This window comes from Marmota monax, unplaced genomic scaffold (assembly GCF_021218885.2).
Source record: "Marmota monax isolate L192 unplaced genomic scaffold, Marmota_monax_Labrador192_F-V1.1 WCK01_AAM20220418_F8-fsc00306, whole genome shotgun sequence".
Classification (NCBI taxonomy): domain Eukaryota; kingdom Metazoa; phylum Chordata; class Mammalia; order Rodentia; family Sciuridae; genus Marmota; species Marmota monax.
In genome coordinates, this window is record NW_026694094.1 from 525,707 (window position 1) to 552,720 (window position 27,014).

Sequence of the window (27,014 nt, forward strand, 5' to 3'; positions counted from 1 at the left end):
GCATTCATTCCACATATAGAGATTCTATTATATACTAGCTGCTGTTTGAGGTATTACAGTTACAGTAGTGAATAAAAGGTCTCACTTGTGTGCATTGTACATTCTTCGGGAAGGTGACACTTTATATATATATATATATATATGTGTGTGTGTGTGTGTGTGTGTGTGTGTGAAAGAAAGATAGTATGATCATATGTGCTAAAAATAAAAAATAAAGAATAATAAAGAGATAGGAGTGTTTATTTATCTTGAAAGGTTTGTTATTTAGTATATGGTGATGGTCCAAAACTATTGCTCATGCTCAAAGCCCTTGTAAAATCCTTCTTCAGTGCATTCATTGTGTGCAAGAGAAAAGCACTCTTATTTTGAACCAACAATCATATTACTCACCTTCACTGTACACTTTTTTTCAACATCTCTGTTTCAGACTAGTTTTCAAAAGTTAAAGCCATATTCCAAGCTCTTCCACCTATCACTAAGGACTGGAAGAAGAACCTCAGGCATGGCTTGATTATACTCTCTGTGGGGCTTTCCCAGCAGGCTTTGTACTACAACAATATCACTGAAGGAAGGGCACAGCTGTTCTCCATTCTGTCATTGCAGGATAGCCCTTATTTGGGTGTTAATTTTAAAACACAAGAGCATTTTCTAGTTTTATCACATATGTAAGCAGATGTTTCTGCAGTGCTTGGAAATAGTAGGTTTTCCTACTTCTTTTCAAAATTCTCCTCTAAAGTCTTGTTGCAATCCTGTCAAATCCCTTTTTGAAAATAGGTGAGGTTTAAATTATATATGAATATATGATATCTATACATTGAGAATGTATGTACATGCCCACATATCTAAAATAAGTTTGCCAACATGTCTAATTTGCTTATTGATCACCATAACATAGTTTGAGTCAAGTTAACCTTTTACCTAGACAGTGTTGGGAGTAGAATACTAGGATACATTTGAAGATAGAGGGAGGGAGGGAGAGGGAGAGAGAGAGAGAGGTTTCTACATGGAGGTGCTAATATTAACACATGCCCAGCAACCCATGCCACAGTGTTTAGCAATGAAAAGATGAGTATAAATGAGCTCCTTGCCTGTCCTTGACCTCTCCTGACAAATTTTCCTGGAGGAAAATTACATACTCTACAAAGCTGTTCAAAAATCAGCAAAAGTCACAGCAAATTTCTGAAATTTTCTCTCTAAATATCTGGAACCCACTTGCAAGAAGATAGTGCTGGGAGGAGGTAGAAGACAGTCAAAATATTGGTAGGGTTTAATGCAATGCCAATCAAAATCCCAACGGCATTTCTTGTAGAAATAGAGAAAGCAATCATGAAATTCATATGGAAAAATAAAAGACCCAGAATAGCAAAAACAATGCTAAGCAGGAAGTGTGAATCAGGCGGTATAGCGATACCAGACTTCAAACTATACTACAGAGCAATAGTAACAAAAACAGCATGGTACTGGTACCAAAACAGGCAGGTGGACCAATGGTACAGAATAGAGGACACAGAAACCAATCCACAAAACTACAACTATCTTATATTTGATAAAGGGGCTAAAAGCATGCAATGGAGGAAGGATAGCATCTTCAACAAATCGTGCTGGGAAAACTGGAAATCCATATGCAACAAAATGAAACTGAATCCCTTTCTCTCACCATGTACAAAAGTTAATTCAAAATGGATCAAGGAGCTTGATATCAAATCAGAGACACGCCGTCTGATAGAAGAAAAAGTTGGCTACGATCTACATACTGTGGGGTCGGGCTCCAAATTCCTCAATAGGACACCCATAGCACAAAAGTTAATAACTAGAATCAACAAATGGGACTTACTCAAACTAAAAAGTTTTTTCTCAGCAAAAGAAACAATAAGAGAGGTAAATAGGAAGCCTACATCCTGGGAACAAATATTTACTCCTCACACTTCAGATAGAGCAATAATATCCAGAGTATACAAAGAACTCAAAAAATTAGACAATAAGATAACAAACAACCCAATCAACAAATGGGCCAAGGACCTGAACAGACACCTCTCAGAGGAGGACATACAATCAATCAACAAGTACATGAAAAAATGCTCACCATCTCTAGCACTCAGAGAAATGCAAATCAAAACCACCCTAAGATACCATCTCACTCTAGTAAGATTGGCAGCCATTAGGAAGTCAAACAACAACAAGTGCTGGCGAGGATGTGGGGAAAAGGGTACACTTGTACATTTCTGGTGGGACTGCAAATTGGTGCAGCCAATTTGGAAAGCAGTATGGAGATTTCTTGGAAAGCTGGGAATGGAACCACCATTTGACCCAGCTATTCCCCTTCTCGGTCTATTCCCTAAAGACCTAAAAAGAGCATGCTACAGGGACACTGCTACATCGATGTTCATAGCAGCACAATTCACAATAGCAAGACTGTGGAACCAACCTAGATGCCCTTCAATAGACAAATGGATAAAAAAATGTGGCATTTATACACAATGGAGTATTACTCTGCATTAAAAAAAATGACAAAATCATAGAATTTGCAGGGAAATGGATGGCATTAGAGCAGATTATGCTAAGTGAAGCTAGCCAATCCCTAAAAAACAAATGCCAAATGTCTTCTTTGATATAAGGAGAGTTACTAAGATCAGAGTAGGGACGAAGAACAGGAGAAGAAGATTAACATTTAACAGGGATGAGAGGTGGGAGGGAAAGGGAGAGAGAAGGTAAATTGCACGGTAATGGAAGGAGACCCTCAGGGTTATACAGTGGAGGGGGTAGAGAGAGAGGAGGGGAGGGGAGGGGAGAGGTGGGGAGGGGGGAGGGTGGATGATGGGAAAGGCAGCGGAGCACAACAGACACTAGTATGGCAATTTGTAAATCAATGGATGTGTAACTGATGTGATTCTGCAATCTGTGTACGGGGTGAAGGTGGGAGTTCATAACCCACTAGAATCAAAGTGTGGAATATGATATGTCAAGAAATTTGTAATGTTTTGAACAACCAACAATAAAAAATTAAAAAAAAATATTGGTAGGGAATGAGAACTGACAGGAACTTTTGAGAACTTCTTTTAGTTCTGGCTGCTGCTGACTGCCTAATCACCAGCAAAAATTCTGTCTTGGATTTAAGTTACCATGAGTATGGTGGTATCTTGATGTAGAGTACATAAACACATGTGCATATAAATACTGGATTATAATGACATTGAATCTATTCCTATCCTATAAATTCTATAAATAGAAACATTTTCCTGTAGAAGAATGATTTACTTTTTTCAGATGTCTGCTTTTTAGATAAGTGTTGTTGGTCCAGGCAAAAGCTTTAAGAAAGCAGAAACTGTTTTCTTTTTCAGTGTTGGCCAAAATGAGTCATGTCTATAGTTTTCAGTCCCCTAAACTAAATAATAAGTAATTGCCTCAGGATCTTATTTTGAACACATCCTGTGGTCGATGGAGGGCTGAGTTACAGTTCAGAGCCCTGTGTGCAGTTACCTTGGGTGCATGCATAATTTCTTAGGAATGAAAACAACCCTACTGTGCTTATGTTTTTGATGGATAAAAAATGTAGTCCACCAATATGTCCATGAAATGAACACAGAAAATGAAGCTAAAATAATAGTGCTACGTGTCATACCAAAAATAATATAGCTTAGTGTAACCTGGATGTTTAGTGTGAATATAAATATGTAAAAGAAAAAAATAAATTTAAGAAATAATCAAGGGTTCATGAAAGCACAAGAGAACAGCTGGATGCTTAGAGGAACTCTACATGAGCTGAGATTTACATAAAAGTCCACAGAGAAGGATTAGCCAGATATAATCAGAAAGGATTGGATATGTCTACTTCTTTGTAAGCAGTTTAAAAGGGTACCTTATATTCCTCCCTAACTCTAACCTATAACTTTCTAGAACAAAAGAATCATTTCCAGCATTTTCGGAGTTCCATCCACATTGAACTGTCCTCCTCTTCATGTCGAAGGGCCAAAGTGTTTGGCAGTGTGATGCTTTTGGTACCCTAGTACATCTGACTATTCTTTCTTTTCTATGCTCCAACTCACAAACTTGGTATTTTCTGTCACTGTGGAAAATACCTCTCTTCTAAGCTGCCTCTAAGTACCAGACATTGCTCACAACACAGCATCTGCTTTCTACTCTTAGTGCCTTTTGAAAGTGTTGTTCTGCTCTCTTGAATGGCCTCCCTCCCACTGTTTACTGGGGGATTCCTGCTGAGACAGGGAGAGCCCCCAAGCAGTTGCTCAGTCCTTCATCTGTGCCCCACAAGATACTGAACAAACTTCAATCACAGAACCTGTCTATGCTATAGTGCAAAGACTTGACAGTTTCTCTACCAGAGTGTGAGGCCTTTCTGGGCAGTGATGTTATCTTAATCATCTATCAACTGAGTCTGATATATAATAGCTACACATTAATATTTGTTAAAAGAACAAATGTTACGTGACTTGCCATGTGATTCCAAGTTTCTGACAGTATTCTGGATATCACTGAATGTAAAAATACAATTCTAGGTGTAACTCTTACATACCCCAAACTGAACAGACTTGTATAAATATAATTAAACAGAGTTGTCCATTCCTGTCTCAGTAGAAAACACTAAAAAGCACAGAGTTAGAAACTAGCATGTGGATCAAGAGGTATTATAATGAATGGAAAATCTAAATCAACTCTCTAGCCTTGCTTGCTTTTATTTTACTTAAAAATCACTAATTTTGGAGGTTATGCAGCTCAGTGATATGTTATTAATCTCCCTCTGGCTTTGCTGTGGATAACACCTCTGACATGTAGGTCATGATGATAACAGTTGCCTAGGGACTTCAAAGTCACTTTTGTGGAAAACACCCACATGCCACTTGTGTCTACACTTGTGTCTGATGGATGGAAAAGCCTATCATCTCTGCCTTCATCTTGCTTATGTCTCCTTTTCCACCTTAACCTTTGGGTCACATTGTGCCTACTCAACTCTGAATTTACATATTATTTAGGGAATGTTTGTGCAGAACTGGTGGTGCAAAGTTAACTTTTCTGAAATATTCTTAATCTCTCCTCCATTTTCAAGGCTAAAAACGCCAAGATAAGAGCATCTAAGATATTTTCAGTATTCACAGGGGCATCAGATCAACAGGCTATCAACCATCAGGTTTTATAACTTCCCCTTGCAGACCAACAGAGATACGCCGGAAGTCTTCATTTATCAATCCTTCCCTAAATTACCCATTACCTAAGGACAAAAGGAGAGTGAAACTTATGTTGAGCTAAGATAGCCATTTCTAGAATTAGTCCACCATCTTCTCACTTTGCTGGCATTCTGAAAAAATTTTTTTTCCTTGCTCCAACAGTTTGTCCTCTAGTCAATGAATCCTTTTCAAATGGTGAGTAAAACAAATTTGAGTTCAATAACAGTATTTTATGATTGTTTTTGCCAACAAAATTAGCTAAATTTCCTTTACAGTGGTTGCATTCCACATTTGCTGGCTTACTTGAGGTATCTCTAATTCAGCAATAAATGAGTGTTTTCTGTTTTTATTTCATTGTCATGGTTATTAAGGTGTTAAATTTCCACTAAAAAGAAAAGGTGCTCATAAAGCTTTGAAGAAACTCTTCTTTACAGATATAAAGTGAATATAATTGTAGCTGGCATAATTGCTAGAGTGCTTATAAATTTCATGATTGATTAGCTTTTGTCACATTTGGTGCTATATTATAAAAAAAATAAATTGGCACATAAAGTTAGATAATATGACTTAACAAACTACCAACATATTTGTAGGCATAGAAATGGGCATATTTCTCCTGAGACAAGCAGGGACACAGTGGATGGTTGCTGGGAAGTCCACCATCAAGTTTTCACTTGTCTGATTTGAGATTGCCTGGATGATGCAACTCCAATTACCAAGGAAATGGTGGGTGCCCAGAAGTTTGCACAAGTTTCATGAGCTGTGAGGCCGAGTGCTCAAACTTTGTGCATCCAATTGTAGCTATCAGTACAATGCAAATGACTTGGTTTATTTTATTCGGCAATTTAGAGAGGGGTTATGTTCCTCTCTTTCCATTCACTGCCCTTAAACTGGCAAGAGCCAATTAGAGATTGATTAGCAATTTAAGGAGCACAATGGTGTAGGAGCTTCTGTGTCACGAAATGAATGGACAGGGCCATTTCACCCACCACTCTGATGAGGCACTCTGTGGCGACACTTATGTCATTCAGAGGGATGTACCTCTAAATTTTCCTTATTCTCATTGAGGACTGTACCTCAGAACATTTGTAATCCATAAAAATATTTTAGGGTGTGACACTATAAAAGAAACACAGGGGATACTTTATGATGTCATATTTAGGCTATTTCTTTCTTTTCCATGAAACCTTTTCAAATAATGTGCTTACTTCGTCTGTTCTCTTGAAAGACTCAGGATGAGGTATTAGGGCACTGGGTCTCTCAAACTACTAACGAAGGCAAGACCTCCCTGAGGTCCTTTATTTCACATTAATTCTAGTAACCAGTTGTATGTTCCATGAAACATGTGTCTTGCCAGATAAAGGTGTCTCTGGCCAAATTTGTGGAAATTTGGGTAAGACAAAGCTCAACAGAACTTCACTGAGCCCATATTATGTGAATGTGAAAGGCAGTGGGGTTTGAACTAAACAAGAACTTGTTCATTGACTTTTTTGGACAGTCCACAAAAGATGTGATGCTATATGCTAAACCTCCATGGTGCTGAAATGTTCTTGTTCAAACCCCACTGCCCTATCACTGTGAATGGGAGCAGGGATTCCACTTAATTTTGTACGTCCATGATGTGCATATGTACAAGAGCATTGTCAGAGACAGGGACAGAATCTGCCTGCAAAATTACATAAGGGGTCATTTCAAAGGCTCTGCCCAACATCCATGGAGCCACAACTATCTTCTAGCTCTTTAAAACACTAATGATGTCACTTCTTGTTATTACTTTCACATATGTTCAAGGCAGAAATGACAGGGAAAGTCATTATGTGTATGTGTAGAGAAAGATACCAGTGTACATATATGCAATCCTTATAAAGTATGTACATACCTTAATCAATATCAAACTAAATCAAATATGTTCTAAAATGAGCATAATTATAAAACAGGCTTTTGAGCTTTCATTTTCTTAAGAGTTAAAAAGGACCATATAAATGGGCTGGGGTTGTGGCTCAGTGGTAGAGCACTGCATGTGTGAAGCACTGGGTTCAATCCTCAGCACCACATAAAAAAATAAATAAAGGCATGCTATCCAGCTACAACTATTTTTTTTTTAAAGAGACCATATAAATAATCTAGCTATGGCTTGTAGCAAGGAAGGGCCATGTCCTATTTTATACTACTACCCAATATCACATTCAAGACTTGAACTCAGGTCTACCAACACTTAATGTTTAATAATTAGTGGATTAACTAATGATGCATGTTAACTAACAAGTTAAGAGCTCTACAAAGCTATTTGATTCTACAAAGTTAATCTCCTTCATCTGACTAAGTACTGAGGGCACTAAGCCACCATTTTTTTTTTCAGCCTTGGTTCCCAACTTGACCTTACAAGGCATGTACACTATAAGGCAATCTAGGTTCCTTGCATACCCCTGCCACACCTCAAGCCAGTGTCTCAAGCCAGCAGCCCTCAAAGTTCTGGTGCACATATCTCCTCCTCTCCTTTTCCACCCTACAGAGTGGAGAGCTCTCTCCTTATAGCTTCTTTCCCACTTTATCTGTTCCCCTCTTAAACATTTTTTCCTCTTTATCATCTTATATTCTTTCAAATCCAAATTTATCTTTCCTCCTGGACTTTAAAACTCCTTGAGGGTAAGAACTATGTCAGATTTATCTTTAATTCCCTCAGCATCCATCACAGTTCCCAGAATACTGTAGATCTTAAATAAACATTAACTAGATGAATATAATAAATAATATGCAAACACCATGGACAGGAAAATTTTGTGGCTGTTTGTTGTTTTCAATAATGAAGCCATCATATTTATAAGATGGATTTGTTCCTAAATAAAACTGTAATTTTCTAAGCTGTGTGGATTCTGATTCTGATTTGTGAAAGACAACCACAAAGTTGTTTAATGTTGTTAAAGTGTAAAAGCAGGGAAGAATTTTATGCTTGACAAATGCTCTCTCTCTATCCCCCCTCCCTCTTTTGGTAACAGATGTCAACCTCAGTTAGATTCAACTCAATTTATTAGTGCATGGCTTTTAGCCAAAAGCAATTCACATTTTCAAAAGTGTACTATCACATATGTCTTAATAACAGAAATGTGTTTTTTTAAATGTATGTGATAAGTCACATATGGTAGGAGAAATCTGTACATCTCTCAGCTCTTGCTGTCATAATACAATCTTGGAGATGACTGCTGCAGAACATTAGCATACAAGCAAAAGTCTCTCCTTTGGACATATTAAAGAGCCAGAGTTTTAACTTACTAATCAAGATTTGTTACCAGTACGGTTTCAACATATTAATATACCATGCATTTCTTGTCTTGATCACTGATCTTAAAAACATTCACTTTTGAATTTTACCTTCACAGATAATATTTAAAATATTTAATATTTCAAGGTAAAGCCTTTAGTGTAATCCAGTACATTATGTGCTTATATGCATGAGGTCTATATTTAGTTTCTTCTTTATATGGAGTGTAATTAATGTGTACCATAGTCTCTCTATGTTGACAAAAGTAGCTTACAACCATGAAGTTATTAAAAATAAATTGAACAAATTGTTGAGAAATAAGGAGGGGGAGGTGAAACTCTGAAAGCAGAAAATAGACAAACTAAATGGATATTATGAATTATTTACCATCACCCCAACAGAAAGCTTACTTGGCCTGAGTCTGATATTTTTAAAATTGCACATGCCCTTTGCAATCTCCCCACCTACACACAACATAGAACAAATAGGATGTCTGGATACGTGTTCATTGGTTTCTGAGAAATTATTGCCCTGTCAATGGATCTCACAACCAATGGGTGTTTAAGGGCAGCTTGGAATGATCATTAGGTGACATATCAGTCTCAGAAAGTCTGAACACACAATAAGGGCTCTGTAAATATCTACTTGTTGTTTGAAAAGCCCCACAAAGAAAGAATTGATAGTTTAAAGTTCCGTGTCATGAAAAAGCTTACTGCCTTTCTTTACCTGACCATCAACAGCAGGAGTTGCCAAACTTTTTTATAAGATGCCAGATGGTAAATGTGTTTGGCTTTGTAAGCTATGTAGAGTCTCTGTTGCAACTAGTCAACTCTATCATTATAACACAAAAGCAGCTACAGATAAAATGGAAATACATGAGTGTGACTCTATTCCAATAAAAGTTTCTCTATAGATACTGAATTTGGAATTTCACATGTCATAAATATTCTTTGTCTTTTGATTATTTCCCAACCATTTGCCAAACTCTTCACCAAAGGACTAAATCAAATCAGCTGTAACTGATGCCACCAGACCTTAACTTTCCAGCAACAGTGCTCATACTTTCTGTTATATGCTCCTAAAGGAAATCATATATTAATTCTTGCATTTGAGATAAAGCAAAGCAGGTGGAAGGATCAATAGCAACATTTTCATTCCTAGCATGAATAAAGAATAACAGTGACTAATTGACTTGGGCAGTTACAACACACAAGTCCTTTTGACTTGATAACAACACTCTACTAGAGTTGGAACCACCGACCTTATTAAGCTTCCAGGCCAGATTTCTAGAAGAACTATTGTTTGATATGTGTCCAGTTTGTTTATTGTTCATTCTTTCAGAAAACATGAATTGAATCTTTATTTTCTTTGGGGGTCCCAATATACTATGAGTAACCAAAATTCTTTGGAAGGCATCAGAAATGACAACAGGACCATTATGTTAAAAATGTTTTTAAAACTCTGACTCTGTTCTTCTCTCAGGTAGTGTAACTGAACCATGATTTGGAGTTTTTAATCCCTGAGCTGAGGTCTTGAAGATGCCTCTCTTGTTAAAGTTCCCATATACCTGTGGCTGGACAAGTGGGTTTAGTATGGTGAATCCAAATGCAACAAAATATCCATACTCACACTCAGAATGCCATATTATTTAATCATAAGACAATTCGAAATATCTGTCAGTTGGTCATCACTTTTAAGCAGCCTTTCAAGTAAATTTAAAAGTGGGAAGCTCTAAAGACTAGAAATAGACCCACCACATTACTCAACTATCCCATTCCTTGGTATTTATCCAAAAGAACTAAAATCAACATAGTACAAAGATACCAGCACATCGATGTTTATAGTAGTGCAATCCACAATAGCCAAGTTGTAGAATAAGCCCAGGTGCCCATCAACAGATAAATGAATTAAGAAAATGTGATACACACACACACACAAAATGGAGTTTTATTCATCCATAAAGTATGAAATCATGGCACTTTCTGGTAAATGGATGCAACTGGAGAACATCATGCTAAGTGAAATAAGCCAGACTCAGAAAGTCAAGGGTCAAATGTTTTCTCTCACAAGCAGAAGCTAGAGCAAAATAAGAGAAAAGAGGAGTGTGTGTATGTGGGGAGGGAATTCCATGAAAATAGAAGGGAGTTCAAAGGAAAAGAAGGGTATAGAGGCGTAGGGAGGAAGGCTGGGAAAAGCGAGGAACTCCAAAATGAAATTGACCGAATTATGCTATGCACATATATGAATGTCACAGTGAATTCCACCTTAATATGTGTGTGTGTGTGTGTGTGTGTGTATCAACAATTAAAAATAGATAAATAGAAGGAAGATCAGTAGAGGAAGAGAGAGAGAAAGCAGGGGGAGGAGAAGCATTGGGGACTTAAATGGACTGAATTATATTTCAAGCATGTATGATTATGTCAAAATGAACTTCAGTATATATATAACTATGATATACTAATAAAATTTTTTTTAAATATAAAGCTCCATAATCCATTTAGTCTTCCAGTTTTCCTTTTTCTTCTCTTTAAAACATTCCTTAAGGTGCTAGAAAGTAGTCTGTACTGTGAATCAATAAGAACTCTTAAAAATATAATTACTTTTAGGGTCAATCCTCACAAGGAGCTAATAGAAAACAGGTTCCTCTTCGAAGCCATTAGAATCCAAGGTAATGCAGCCATGCACAGTGACAAAGCACTTTCCTGTGGATGCAAATATAGAGCTTGGGACTTACTTCTTATTGGAAGGGCTTGAACTTGGAGATGTTTGTCTTATTGAGGGTCAGATTGACACTCTTCCAGACCTTGCCCTATACCTTGTGACCTGGGGCACACATCTACAAACAGGCAGACTAAAGGGAGGGGTGCAATCAACTGCGGGAAAGAGGATTACTAATGGCCCACTCAGGGACTAAAGAACTGGCCTTGGCCTCATTAATACCATCCCTTAATCCATGGAGTTCTCCAGCCACAGGCTCACAATGGAGCAGCCTTTAGGGCATACAGAGAGAAAAGAAATCAGGCTGCAGAGAAGATTTCAGTCCCAATCGAACAACTAGATGAAAACTCATATTCTAAAAAATATTTGCACAGGACCATTACAACATAACACATCTCCAGACTGCAGAAACCCTTTCAGAGGCAACAGAGCCTGACAAGAGAATATACTGTGATATAAGAAAAATGAAACTTAAAAACTTAAAAACTAACTTCACAATACCTTTTGGAAAAATGTAGTAGGACTTGGATATAGTGGTATGCTAAATACTACCCTCATGCTCTGGAAAGTTAATTCTTTTACACAACACACAGCCTTCTTATCCTTGGAATTAGCTGATACATTCTTTGAAAAACTATTAAAAATCAATTACTCCCATTTCTGTATTTGATATCAGCTTTAATGGAAGTTGGCTGACATCAATTAACACATACTTCCTAGACATGTGATAGTATTAGACCTATAACAACCTAGAGAAAGTCTTTCCTTGGTCTCATGGCTGACAGGACCTGTATGTGCCATACAACTCTGATCAATCCTGCTTAATTTGAAAGTCTCCCTTCTGGAAGAGATAGGATGTATAAGATGTAATATATTTTGAAAAGAGTGCTGTGTGGCTTGTTTATAATTTAAGGGTGCCCCATAAAGTGCATTAGAAATATTTATTAGCTACAAACCAACCTTAGTTAAATGTATTTCTATGAGCTTTTCATTAACAGAATATTGAGGCCTTGATTCCAAGGTGCCAACCCTCCCTATGTGGCTGGGGATCACTTGGCACACTTTCAGCCATTTACATCTCTGTCATAGGTCCAAGGTTTGCAATTAAAAATGTAATCTTTTTAGCATGTGCAAAACCCAAAGGCTTGAAGTAGTATGCACTGAATATGATTATAATAGTATTTGGCAGCTACTCATGGAAGACACATATTAATTTATGTAAACTCTGTACAACTTGGGGCATTTCCTCATCAGGGACACAAGGAAAAATATAAACTGTTGCCTGTTTATTGGAGGGTTTTTTTTTTTTTTTGCTTGTTTTGTTTTTGTGTTTAAATTGTCATGAATAGAGATTAACTCAAAATCCATGGTCTGTTTTATGACCTTATTTTTTCACATGTATGGAGTCCATTAAAATTAACATTTCTAACCAATAAAAATAATAACTTACTTTACAGGATTATTCTTAGGTTTTGCCTTTTCAACAGCCTGTAGACAGAAAAAAAATGCAATTAGACAACATTAGTGGTCATAATCTTTGGACTAGTATGCAGAACAATAAGCAACATAAAATGCTCTTCAGAAACATAAGGAGCTATCCGAAGCAGGCTGCTGTAGATAAGCAGACTGGAGACACAGAAAGCAATTTTCTTCTCCCAGGGAATGTGTTTACCTGTCCAAGTGCAGCTTTCAAACACAGGCAGGCTCTGTCAGGTCTGCTTGCAAAGTTCACCTGGGGCCATGTGAGTGGGCTCTTGGGTGCACAACTAGGTCCTTCCCTGCACACCTTGCACTTTAATCTTACCCCATGTGAGATGACGGCCTGATTGGGTTCTAATGGCAGTATGGGGAGAGAGGTGTAGAGGTGTGGTTACAGGCATACCCCAGGACTTTTAGATCTGTGTGGGAGGGAACCATTCACCCTGGCTTTACTATTGACAACTAGCCACACCTGCCCAAGTGTCCATTTCCAAAATCACTTTTATTAGCAGACACCACAAAAGAGCAAGGAGTGACCAAATACTGAGATCAATTTCCTCCCATGGAACCTTTAAGAAAACACACACCAAATCTCAAAATGAGGAAATCTCTGGGTCTCTCGGCCTGCGTCACCTTAGACATGGAGCCTGGTTCCAGTTTATTGCTGAACCCATTGATCTGTGTACAGTCCATTTATCATTCATGAAAAGAGCTAGTGATCTTCACAGTATATTAGAAGAAACAACTCAGATCATCTGTCAACAGCCCTCTTATTTCTGTTTCCCTCTCCACAGGGATTTCATCTTCTTCGATTCTTCTGGAATTAAAATGTTGCTAAGCAACACAGCTGGGGGCACTGATGGCAGAATGGCTACAGTCTATCAAACTGTTTAAACACCTGGAGGGTTTTAGTGATGATTTTTTTCATATTTCTGTAGCCTAATTATGTAATCAGAACCAAACTTGTACTCTCTTAGACTTTTTCAAGCTATAGAAAGAACATTTAATATGAAGAGAATTGGAGAAGCAATTTGACAACCTCATGGCTGTTCAGACCCTTTAAAAAATACCCATTAGAGGACCTTTATAATTGTGAATCTTGGAAGTGAGGAAGGGCTAAGGAAGAAGAGAATACTGATAGAATGCAGATACAACCACTTTAAAAGACAACTCTCTATATATCTATATAGATATAATGCATTTAAAACTGGACTTGACATTCTGAGTAACCAGTGAAATTTAGCATACTGAATGCCTCTGTGCATATCAACTCAATGCACTCAATAGCAATTCAAAACAGACAAAAAAACCTGAAACATTTCTTAAGTTTATATGTTAGTATTAGAAATTCAAATCCTTCTCATGTAGTAAGTCTCACGTTCTGTTGCTAGATGAATACCCATTAATGTTTGGGCACTTTCTTTAGCTTGGTAGGCAAAAAAACATTTGTCTCCACTGTGCCTGAGTTTAAATTTTGGCTTGTGCTAGAATTAGAAGATAGGTAGGGGATGAGGTAACAGATGAAAATTAGAAAACAAGAAATAAGTGTCTGGCTGGCCCAAATCACCTCTCACAGATATCTAGGCTATCAAATCCTGTTCCTGTGTAGTCCATGTAGTAGATGCTAATACTGTCCATCAGATAAAAAAAGGAAGAGGCAAATGCTGTGAAAAAGTGAATGCTAGCCATCACTTTTTCCTAGAGTAGTGGTTCTCAATATGCACAGGAACACACACTTACATCTTTATTTCTTTCTTTTTTAAACCACTGAGAACTGTCTGGTTTGGAATAAATAATATGGTAGTGGGTTAAAGGCATGTCACTGTGAACACTGTGGAATTGCATGAATCCACTGTTTTTGATCCTTTAAAATCCAAACAAATCTGTTTTTGAAGACTTAGGTTATCCTAAAGTAATGGGTGCTGTGTTCAAGTAGTTTCCTCTTAAAGCATGCTGGATGTGACAGGATGAACATGCCACTGGCAGAAGATGGGGAGGGAGAAATCAAAGTGACATTGCATAACCTAGCTTTGATTCCAAGACATGCTTTTGAAAATGTCCTCTTTGCTCTATGTTTTAGAACTGTCAATTAGACCCAGTTATTTTTCTCTGATAAGGAGGAACATTGTCTTGTTTGAGGCCAGTTTCTTTGAAACACATGTCTTTTTATACAGCCATCATAGGAAAATAACTTCATTCAAATTAATCTTTTCTGGGTTGCTTGGCTATTGATTGAAAATGTCTATGCTGAGAGATTTTCTTCTTTGAAAATTAACTCAGGATCATTCTGACATCCCCACAGCTATAGTGTAGTCAGATGTACTCAGGTCCTCCTGTTTGCTCATCACCTTGAATTTCTAAACTAGATGGTGGCAGAGAGTTTCTGCCAGATGAGACACAGATCACAATTTATGTTCTTCACTTTCACTATAATTTGATGTTATTTTAGGCATGCTGCAAGGAATTATTACATTAAGAGACTCTGAAGAAATATTTTTAAGTGAATTTTTGGGGTGCAACTGATTTGTGCCTTTAAGGCAAACACAAATTATTCTACAAAACAGACAAGAGGAAAAATTCCTCTTTTGAAATAAGTGGACATGTGAAGATAATCCTAAATTCTAGGTTCATGTACCAAGATGAGAGACATGATGCAAAAAGAGGCAAATTAAAAGGAAATGACATGGTACAATTCCCAAAGCATTATCGGCATTACACATTGGAGTACAGCTAAATTTGAGTTTAAAAACATACCTTAAAATAATTTAAATTGATTGGAAAATGGAGACTAGATAGTTAACAGTTATGCTGCTTTAATTTTATAATGTATATATGTCATTTAAAACTTACATTTTCCTTATTTTGTGCCATGTTTCCCTAATATGATACTTCTTTCCCTAATATAGTATTGCCCTATGTGGGTCACCATTGAGCTCTAAGGAAATAAATTAAAATGTTAAGGAATATACTTTGATGTAATGTGGATGGGCATCAGCAGGCTATAGTGGATGAGGACCAGCTGGAAATGATTAAATCTTGGGTTCTAGTCTCAGGTTTGCTACTCACAGTATTGATAAGGCACTAATACTTCTGACCCTCAGTTTCCTTATTTTAAAAATGAAAAGAATTAGTCCTGTCCTTTCTACATCAAGGGTAATTGTGAATAGTGAACACTGATGGCCATGCTCTGGAAACTGTAGTATGCTACATAAATGCAGTGCTATTTGATTGTGACTGCTTCCCATATTGGTGTTGGTGTATAGTCATGTTGTCTATGGGCTTACTGAGTAGTGGCCGAATTTCAGTATCAGACCTATGCAGTTATTCCAGTGAGTATTATGGGAGTCACTAAGCTCTTCTCACCATATCAAGAGTAATTCTGGGTTGAACATAATGCCTCTGTCTAGAAAATAGCACTCATGGAAGATATTGATGGATTGAAATTCTACTGTCAAGCCTGTAGACCAGCAAGAAAAGGCCCTGTACCATCACACAAGGTTTGTTCCATGCATCTTCTTGAAAGGGGTAGTAAAGAGGTCAGGACACCTGAGGTAGGGATGTGGGGCAAAAACACATGTCCATATACACAAATCAGTCAGCCACTCTCCCTTTCCTTCTCACTTTTCCTCTCTCTCTCCTACCCTCCCTCCCTCCTTCCCCAAGGAAATTTAGGATGATTAATCCCAAATTTCCATGTGATCCTTCCTTTAGCAGTTCCTCCTTCTACACTTCACTCCATGGTGGAAAGTGGGTTCTTTTCTTTTTCACTAACATTTGACTACATGGATGAGGAAGCCCTGAGGTGATTATTCAAGGTAAGCCACTTCCATGACATGGCATCTTGAGAAATTATATGCTATGGAGAAGGCACTTTCCTGATTCTAAAAAGTGTTTATAAACTGATTCCTCTCATTACCAACATAGTACTGTTTAGGGTATGCTGCTAAGCAAATTTATTTCCTCAGGAGAGGTGATGTGGCTCAGGCCAGGCTTATAGTCACTCACTCATTACAACTATCTTCCTCAAAGAAGAAACTGTTTTTCCTTTTATATAAAAAAATCCTTGTGCTACACTGAAGCTAAAGTGATTAGGAACTATATTAAATTATAAAAAAAGTATATCATATAGAGCTATCACCTAAATGAATAAATAAATAAATAGCAGGAAGGAAATTACATGGTTATTTATTGATTCCTATCTACTGCAGAATACAAGACATCTTACATTGTAGAGATAAAATGCTACTTATAAAGTATTTAGAAAACTTACTAGTCATCTGCTATATAATAACCAAACTTCTTTAAAATTTTATGACAAGGTAATTCTGATCCAATGATCAGATATCGTTAATTGCTATCTGGTCAACTAAACTTGTGTACTACATTTATAGAAACTTTATAGAATCTTTTTGCTTTTCAGACGCAAGCTCTGAATAGTTATATCCTGACTTATGACAATACTTTCCTCTTGAGATTTACAGAAAACAAACTCAATGCAATATGTTTCCTGTACATTGAGCCTGTCAAAGCAAGCACTCGGGTGGCCTAGAGATATTGTAGCAGTAGACTCATTTTACAAGGCTATGTATTCAGGAACTGCTTTTTTTCTATAATCAATAATAATGCTGTCAGTCAAGCCTAAAATGTGATTTTATTAGTATTGCCCTATATGTCATTATGTGCTTTTCCCTGGCATTCTGCTAGCAGATACATCTAAGTTGAGTCTCCACAATATGTTTCCTAGTAAAAAGGAAAATGTCAGTAGTCGAGATAATTTCAAATAAGTAGATGTTAAACAGCATGGAACTAAAACATAAGAACAATTCATTGCATGGGTTTTGTGTTTGTTTTACTGTTCCTTTTTAAAAAACTTTTCACATGATTGTGCTGTAAGACACAGCTGAACCATAACCTAGTGTCATGTATTGGTAAATGGTATTGATTGCCTAAGTTCAGAAAAGAAACTCCTCTATTAACAAATGAACTCATCATTAGGGTATTCAGATGGTCTAAAATCAATACCAACAGAATTGGTTAAATCAATTAAAGAGACATATACTGAGAGTACTTTCCCAAATATAAAAATGAATTGCTTAATTACAGCATTTAAATAGATTTTACTGGAATGAGGAAAACAAGAATAGACATTGTACCCATAGGCTGATGTTTCAGCTAGTCACAAGCATACACAGCCAGGATGGCAGATTTAAGAGGAGAAAATGTGATTCAACATATTGCAACACCTGGATGCCTGCTTACATTTCTGATTTTACATAAAGGGTCTGCAATCTCTAGGGAAATACCACCTACTACTATATTTTTAGCCCTCTGGATGGGCCCCTGGAAGGGTACAAGGAAACATCCTATATTTGAACCTTGAACCACTAGGAATCATAAATGTGTCCCAATCCTTAGACACTAGGTTTTCCACATTAATTTGATTAATTTTTCTGTAGATCAATTAAATTGGCCTGTGTTAGACATAGGAGGCAGAAACAGAATTTTGACAGCAGAGAATAAAGAATATTTGTTCCAGGTAGAGTGAACTGTGTCTTGAACCTAATAGTCACTTAATAAACATTTACTGTATAAATCAATCATGTATGATTGGGAAGCCTGAGAGTCCTGAACACTGCACTCCAGTATGATAGAGTATCATGGAGAAACCTATATTCCATATAGAAGGAAAGAGAGGTTTCCAGTGGAACTGCTGAGTTGTAGGCCCATGTGCAACTGGATCTGCCACTGAACATGAAGCTCTAGTTCACACCACAAAGAAGAGTCTGGGTTGGCATTGCCAGGGCAAATCCCCCATTCAATTGCTGGCAGAAGTTATGTTTCCTTTCTGACTCTTCCTGAAACTACTGCCTAGCTTAGTCCTTACTCCCTCTCATAAAGACTGTGACCAGTGCCTATGTGTTGCTCCATTGTCTCTCTATCCTTACCCCATTTTATTTTCTGCTACAAGATGAATTTTTCTGAGGCTCCACTTTGATCAAATCACTCTCATTCTCAGAATCTGGGCACTTAAAAGGTAGCTCAGTGGTAGAAACCTAATATCTCCAACAATTCACTTGCCTAGCATGTACAATCCCTGGGTTCAACTCACAACACTGCAAAAAAAAAATCCTTCCTAGCTTCCCATTGCTTATTAACTTTACATATCAACCTCACTCACCCTGCTGTTCATGGTTCTACAACATCCAACTGAACAGCTACTGCATACTACATTCCACTTATCTTTACATATGTATTTTGCTAATATGGGAGCCAGTTTTCCAGTGTCTTGCCCAAAGATGATGTGACAACAGAATTCAGAAGTATACACATTCCAAAAAGCCTTGCTCCTTTCACACTGTCTATTGTGCTGAATAGAAAACCCTTTTAGCAAGATTCATTTGTCAAGTGGTGATTTCCTTTATAAGTAAAGTTTTAGTTTATTGTAAATAAATGAAAAATGTGCTGTCTTTGGTGAAGAAGCATGTTTCACCCATAAAAGTCATCTGTCGACACTAATCATCATCCTCTAAGTAGAGTAAATACAGAGACACTAGGTAGAACATCTTGGTATGGGCTTAAGGTGTTTATTTTCCCCATCAGAGGGGCCAATATAAGTGGCACTTGGTCACTGCTCCCCTGGGGTTTGTGGATTTGAAAATTCAATTTTCTTTTCCCCAACCAATCTGAGCCCTCTTGCCCTTGATGTTAAGAGTGCACAACTCACAAAATGACATGTGTCTTTTGGTAGAAGACAATAAATACCTAATAGAGGCTCTCTCCCAACCATATGTAACCAGAAAAAAATAGAGTATTCATAGCATATAATACATACTCAATGATTGGAGCAGTCCAAAAATTCCATGGGAGCAAATGCTGTATGAAATATGGATTATGTGGTCCCATGTACAATGGAAAGTTCTGATTTTTAAATCTGTTCATCCACCTATATTCTGAGTGGTCAATCTTGAATTGGCAGCTAATCTCTAATTTGGACAACTCTTCTGTGTACCTACAATGTTTATGCTCTTTGCTCTTGATATATAAATAGAAAAGTAAATATGACTGCTTATGAATAAGATAAATTGTGTTTCCATTCAGGACAAAGTCTTTGGTGTTTACAGTCTGCCTGGGGGTTTTGGTAGTGGATGGGAGATACATGGAGGGCAAAGTGAAGCATGCTTGACCCCAAAACTAAAGCTTCAACAAATTTTTCAAGGCCAGCATATTGATTTCTAAATATTACATTTTTGTAATTTGGAAAATTATTTTGTTACACAGCTTTTTTAGAGATGTTCATATTTTTGTAGAAATATTCTACAACTCTGATTAAATTCAAAGTTTGGGAACTTACACACAATGAAGCATTTCCCAAAGCTTACTTACTAATGACTCCAAGATGAAACCTAATATCTCCAACAATTCATTGAAACTCAAATTGAGGAGATGAAGTGATCTAAGAAAAATAACATACTATTGGATCAAACTGGGAATGGTGTGATAGCAGAGAAAGGACCAGTGCTATTTAGCTACTCCCTCTAGCCTAGAGGCAGTGACAAGGGCAACATGGTGATGCCTCTTCCTTCTGGCACTTCAATTCAAATCTGTTCTTATTGATCCCCAGTTTCCCAGAGGTGGCTGCTATTCCTACTGGGACCATCTTTATGGGGCCAGATATATGTTACATGCTTTTTGTGGATGAAAAGGCTGTGTCCATCTGTCCTATATGAGGGTTATCTATTCAGACATAAAAGATCATTCCCATTTTTGTTTCTGTTTGGATCTGGGGCAAGCAGTGCACCCTCACTGGTGTCTAATTTATATCTATTATGAGAAAAGTGCTAAGCTAAGCAGAAGAGCCATTTGTTTTGCAATCAAAATGCTCATGGATGGATAATTCATAAAGTGTAGTGGACATTAGCCAGTATTTGGTCATCACTGACCATGTGACAAGCACAGCATGTAAAAACACTGTACTTCTATGCATCTCTGTATGCTTAAGGCATTGTATTATATGGAGATTACAAGTCAAAATATTTGGTACTAAAAGCTGAAGACATAATTACAATGAAAAAATTCAGCATGTGGGTTTCTAAACAGACACAGACTTGCTACAAGCATATTAAAAATCACATCATACAAGCCCTAAGCAGTTTCTTATTAATCTAGTCTCTATGCTAATATAGTCAAATGGGAAACACAATCTTGGGAATATAAAGGCCAATGTTATTCTATTAACCTTATATGTTATCCTATTTACTTTCCTGTCTTTAATGAATAAATTAAAATGTACTCTCATTCTTTAATTGCTGTATAGTTTGAATGTGACAATATACAGACTTTATTCAGTTACATTCTGCAACCTTAATAGTCCAAACTCTATCATTTTGTGGGGGATTTCAATGAAAGACAATGATAGATAAACTGTTTACATTAAAAGACTCTATCAAAGTTATTTTGCACCCAGTTTCATCCTAATCCATCTGCCATTTCTCTAGATCTGACAGGCTGACCTCTCTTGCTGTGTGTGTTGTATTGATGTCATTACTGAAGAGGCCTTCCCCAGCCTTTCCGCTGATAACAAAGTAAATGGAAATGTGGCAAAACCTTGGGGAAGTAACAACTTGGTCAGCATGATGAGGGAGAACTGTGGCTACAAAATAGGACTGATTACAGCAGGGAAGAGTATCTGTTGTCACAACTAATGTATTCACTACAGCGTGTCAACTCCAAAAGATGCAACTGATAGCAGGAGTAAAATTTATTGCATCTTTTTCATTAGCAAACTTTCAACATAAAACGGGTTTCCAATTTAACTTGGAAAATGTTTTGGAAGTTCAATAGGCATTATATGTATCAGGAACACATCCCAAAGCTGCCAAAATGTTCAAGTTTTCAGCTTTTATGTAATTCATTTCATTTACAATTATCAAATGAAATCTAGCTATTTGAAGCTGGCCCAACGACAAAAGCAAACAAAATTCATTCAAATATAAAACCAAAATCAAGAATCTGTATTAAAAGCAATTTTTTGTGTGTGTATAAAGGAGATATATACAGACAAAAATGAAATAATCTAATGGAGTGGAGAGGAAAAGTTAAGAATTATTTTCTGTAAATGGAATATGCTTGAGGTATGCTTCTGCCACTAGCAACTAGTTGAAAGGTCCCCACAACCTCAAGTAACCTGCTTTGAATGAAGTGCACATTTCAAAGTGAATGAGGGCAATCCTTAGGCAGTTAAATAGATGTGGGGACACTGGAGCTACTTACCATAATGTACCCAGACACAGACATTAGAATGCCTGTATATCCAAAGAAATTTGGAATTCTACAGCTCTCTTCTTAAAGTACTGCATATGAATTTAAGCTTTATCTAGAGTCCTATGGATGAGCCTGGTCACTAATTGAACATGTCTAATCATATTAAACATTTCTGAACTTCTAACAGCTAAATGAAGTCATCTAAGATTTCAGTCTAATTTATATAAATAAGAAGATGCTAGTAATATTAAAGTGTCCTAAAGGCAGTTTCTAGAAACACCTGTATCTTTAATGACCTTTATGTATTTAAAGTCTATTGTTTCTCATGCCAATCTAAGATTAGTAGGCCATGAGTGAGCCATAGTCAGATATAACTGTGCTTTGGAACCCAGGCATCAGAGGCCAGCCTGCCACCAGGGGATATCAGACTACCAGCTTAGAGTATTATAAATCTAACATCCTGATATCATCCAATGAAACAGTAAGCAGATGTTTACCTGATTCTATAAATATGTGCTGGAAGGAGTTTTGGAGTTTAGCCATTACATATTCAAGAAACCTTTGGGATAGGTCAAATTTTGGATAGCTTAAAACTTTAAAGACAGCGATTTTAATAAACCTGTCAATACAATTTCTTTGTTAAAAAAACATTTGAGACTGATTAGGCTGCTTATATTGAAAGAGAAGCACAAGGTCTATATCTTTAGATCTTTTATTGAACTGCAAGCACAGCATCAATAACTGCTTCTCAGCTGTAAATGAAAATTGATTCCAGGTTTAACTCCTCATTTTCAGGGGTTCTTTTAGTTTCAAGAACCATAAGAAAAATTGGACTAAAAGGAAAACTGCAGGTACTGTGGCATGAGCCGGGGTAAGCAGAGAGCACAACACATCCCCACTCTCAAGAAGCCTGTCCTCTTGAATTGGGCCACTCCCTTGCCAAACCTCAGTGGACTCATCACAGCATCCCAGCCTTCCCTGGATGACTGGCTTGGAAATGGCAATTCAATAAGTGTTGCATGGGGAAGGCCAGGCATGTATTTCTATCTATGATGCCAACCACAGCAGATGAGAAATAAAAATGCAAAATCAGCTGGGTAATGGACATGATGCAATCCCCAGGTCCCAGCCATGTCAATGACATTCAACTTCTTTTTTAAAGAACATATCACATCATGTATGTTTATAAAGACACCAAGTACAAAGCTCTATGCCATATTTCAACAATGTTCTGGAAATTTGTAATGTCCAATGTCAACTTCAAGTGGTTATTTCTATCTTGTTCAGGACTAGCTCCTGAGAAAGAACCAAGGTGAGTACAGCATCACAGCAGAACACTTAAGACTTTCTCCACGGAAGGGCAGGAGCTCATAAAGAAAAAATAAGAGCTGCAATCAAAATACATGACTCAGTTCTCCACCTATATCAATTCTATGAAGAAAAACTTTTAGAGATATGTTATTTCCTGGAAGACTTGATACAGCATCATTGAAAACCTGGTCTTTCTTCCTGAGGACTCTGGTTTAAAAGTTATCAGTACTCAGAGGGTAGTTAAGGTATTTCACATATAATGGATGCTTTGGAGGCCAGTAAGGATATTCAATATGGTTCTTAGCAAATCCTTAGGGACACCTAGATGAAATGGAAGAGGAATATCTATTTTCCTATGGATCCAAAGGAGGGGGCTTCCAGTTAACAATAAACATTGTATAGTGTTTTTAGTTTTCAAGGCACTTTCTAATATACTTCTTCATTTGATCCTTACTCTATGAGTTAGACAAGAATGTTTCATCCCAGTTTATTGGCGAGAGATCTGAGAATTAGAAATATTAGGCAATTTGTTTAATGTGATACACTTTGTATGTGGCAGTTGGAACTTAATCCCAGGCTTCTCTAGTCAAAAACATGCTCTTAATAATTGCATTTCTCATTCCCCATGATTATAGGCATTCACAGGACAGGAGAGAACTTTTTCATTCAAGCTTGCAGGATACAGGCTCCTTTCCAGGTAGATGATTATAGTCTTATGCCCATTTCTTGCTTTCTGGACTTAGTTGGCAGAATAGGTTATACTTTTGCTTACCATGGGTCCTCCAGTTCAACCTCCCAATCTAATTGTGAGAATCCAAGCCTTACTAAGGACAACATGGCTGGTATGAGTTCAGCATATCATGCAAAGTTTCCAACTCAACCCTGATATCTGAGGCTTTCAGTGGTTATAAAACATCAGCATAGGATTGAAAACCCAGATGATTCAGACTGAAGGTTTGATGCCACCTCTTAAGAAAATAACTCTATGAGTAAAAATTATATTGTATTTATATAATCACATGGAAAGGAAATCAATTTGTGCAAAACCTACTTTCACTTATTGTCAAATTCTGCTTTAAGCATTTTTATTAGAAAATAACATTGCATCTGTTAAAATCAATGATCTAGAATTTTTGTTTTGTTTTTGCTTTATTTACAAATATGAAGTGGTGTTTTAAACGCAGAAAGAAGAAATAATGGACATTAGAAATTAAGTGTGCATTTTACATTTGCTTCGAAGTGCACAACTCAAAAGGGGGGGGGGGGCTGTCTGCATTCAATGTGCAACAAACACATTGCTAGGAAACACATGTGAAATTGGCTTAGACCAGCACAGTGTAGTCTGCATTTACCCTGTGCTTGTTCTTGACAAAGCACCAAACTACCTTCAAAATGAAATTTTCTAACTATCAAAATTCAATCAATCCTCTTTTATTCTTTATTTGTGTATATAAGCACACCAGAAGGACCCCATGTTCATGACAGATCTTGCTCACAAAAAATGTATAGGCACCATTGATATCACATAACATCACTGTTCTGATGAGCCACAGATGTTACTTGGCCTTTTCAAATCAAGAAGTCCAGTCTTTTTGAAAATTCTGAAAACTCACTATCCTTCCATCTCATTTGGTGGGAACGTGCTGGAAATACTTATAATGCAGAATGGAAAAAGATAAGGGCAGCAGAAAGTTTTTGCCAAATGCCTTTGCCTGAAAGTTCATGTAAGCTGCAAGTGTGGGGTATTAATTCACAGCTGCATTCTGAGGTGGTGCATCTGAGAGAGGTGAATGAAGCAGTCACAGTTGTACCTAAATTAATGAGCATGAGCTCCAAGACTCACAGTGGAGTCACAAAAGTAAGATATATCTTACCCAAGACAATAAGTAGTTCGAGAGAGGGACAAGACAATCTCTATTGCTTATTGAAGATCAGTGTTTGTATGTGGAAAGTAGAGAGAGATGAGAGGGGGTGAAAGCAATTTTAAAATTCTTTGTGTCTCCTACTGTAGCTTTCATGTAACCAGAAGCAGACTCAACCTGTTCTAGAAACACTATACCCATCATTGCTTTTTTCCTCTCTCTTCAAAGCCCAGAAATGATGCAGGAAACACACTTGTTCTCTTCAAAATAATACCAGTTCCATTTGCTACCTACCCTCAGGCCCAAAACCAAGCCGTAAGCTCCTCCTACCTGGTAGAGTTCAGTGGCTGTGCACTGAGTAGTCAAGGTCTTCACAGGCTCAAGGTCATCTTCATCACTGCTCAACTTCAGGTCATCCTCAAGCATCCTGCAAAGAAATCAGAGTAGTGTTCACATTAGAAAGTATCTTTTCTAAATAATCCTCAGATACATCTTGCAATGAGGATAAAATATTGGAGCTACATTCTGACAGCTGCAATTCTGTCAAAGGTATAGAGGAAACCAAGATTTTTTCAGCTAATTAGATGTTTGAGCTCTTATATTTATGTCATACTCTGCATACATCTTCCCTCTCTACCTTCCCCTAAATCAAGGGGGAAAAGACAATTTCAGCATCTTCAGAGATGACTGGAGTCCATATATTTGACTACTAAAAGTGCAATAAATGTACTAATCAATCACTGTATATGTAAGCAGGGCATGACATTGGATCTCTTATAGGATAAAGGGCTCTGAGTCTCCCAGGCAAGAATAGTGACAGGGTAACAGTCCCAAGCTCTATTGGCTGTTACCATGTCACTATTCTTGAAGCATGAAGCTTGCTGGGGCTCTCTGGATGACAGAGGCGAAAGGACTAGTGAACTTGCACTGCTTTTCAGTGCTCTCTGCTGCTGGGCAGCTCAGTGGCCACAAAGGAGTTGGGAGAGAAATGGCTAGTCATTAACCTTTTGATATATGACTTGTCTCTTCCTGTAAAATTTGATCCAAGAGGTGTAAGTCCATAATGTGGGTAAGAAATCTTTCTCTCCTAAAGCAAGGTACCTGAAAAATATGAGTGATCTGGATTTTCGTGATGAACTAGCACTTTCAAAATTGTTTACTGGGCATGAAAAGCCTTTTGTTTTGACAGGGGTATCAATTTCAGTGCCATGCATCCCCACTATCTCCAAGTTTGAGTTCCAGCTTATTATCTTAAAATTTCAAGTATACAGGTTTTCGGACCTATTGGTGTTCATATTTAAATTTATAAAATATAACTTTAGACCTCATGACAGGCTTCAAGTAAGGATCTCCTCAAACTTTTCTGGATTAATTCCCAATTCCCAAGCATGCTCTGCTTTTTCTTACTTCTAGGCTCAGCCTTCAGCTCAGATCCAAAGCTAGAATTCTATTCCTCAACTCTGGAAATCCTATTCACTTACCCCACCACCACACACATAGCTCAATCAGTTTCTACTTCCTGCACAAAAGCTTTTGAATCTGATAATCCCCATCTCTAGCTGGGTCACAGCACTGTTTCCTATTGTGTCTCTCTCCCCCATCAGTCTCTTATTCCCATGTGGGTTTTGGGCACAATGTATTCAACTTTGTCTTCTTTACAGCATCTTTCCACAAATGATAGACATTTTGTAGACAAGGAAGAAAAGTTTTAGAGTGATGAACAGCTTTTGCTCAAGATCACACAGTTAGTGCTACAGCTAGTCCTAAAATTCCAATTTCTTGATTTGTATCTGTGTACTTTATCCAGGAAAGGGAAACTAGAAGGGGAAATGTAGCTTCTAATTTGATAAATAAATAAATGTTATTTAAAGTTCAAGTTCAAGTGTTAGAAAAAGATTCAGGTCAGAGTGAACATCCAATAATTCTCCAAAGAAATCACAGCTCCCT

The 27,014-nt window shown here is 37.3% G+C and overlaps 1 protein-coding gene across 4 annotated transcripts in view; it reads right to left on the reverse strand.

The window, feature by feature from the left end:
- The window catches only part of Aff2 (ALF transcription elongation factor 2), a 490,132-nt gene that overhangs the window by 84,655 nt on the left and 378,463 nt on the right, over positions 1–27,014 (reverse strand). For all 4 annotated transcript variants that reach the window (XM_046465080.2, XM_046465079.2, XM_058585757.1 and 1 more), the window contains 2 exons: positions 25,398–25,494; positions 12,605–12,642 (listed from right to left, as the gene is read on the reverse strand). In XM_046465080.2, the coding sequence (XP_046321036.1) occupies positions 12,605–12,642; positions 25,398–25,494 (135 nt within the window). The remainder of the gene's footprint in view (positions 1–12,604; positions 12,643–25,397; positions 25,495–27,014) is intronic.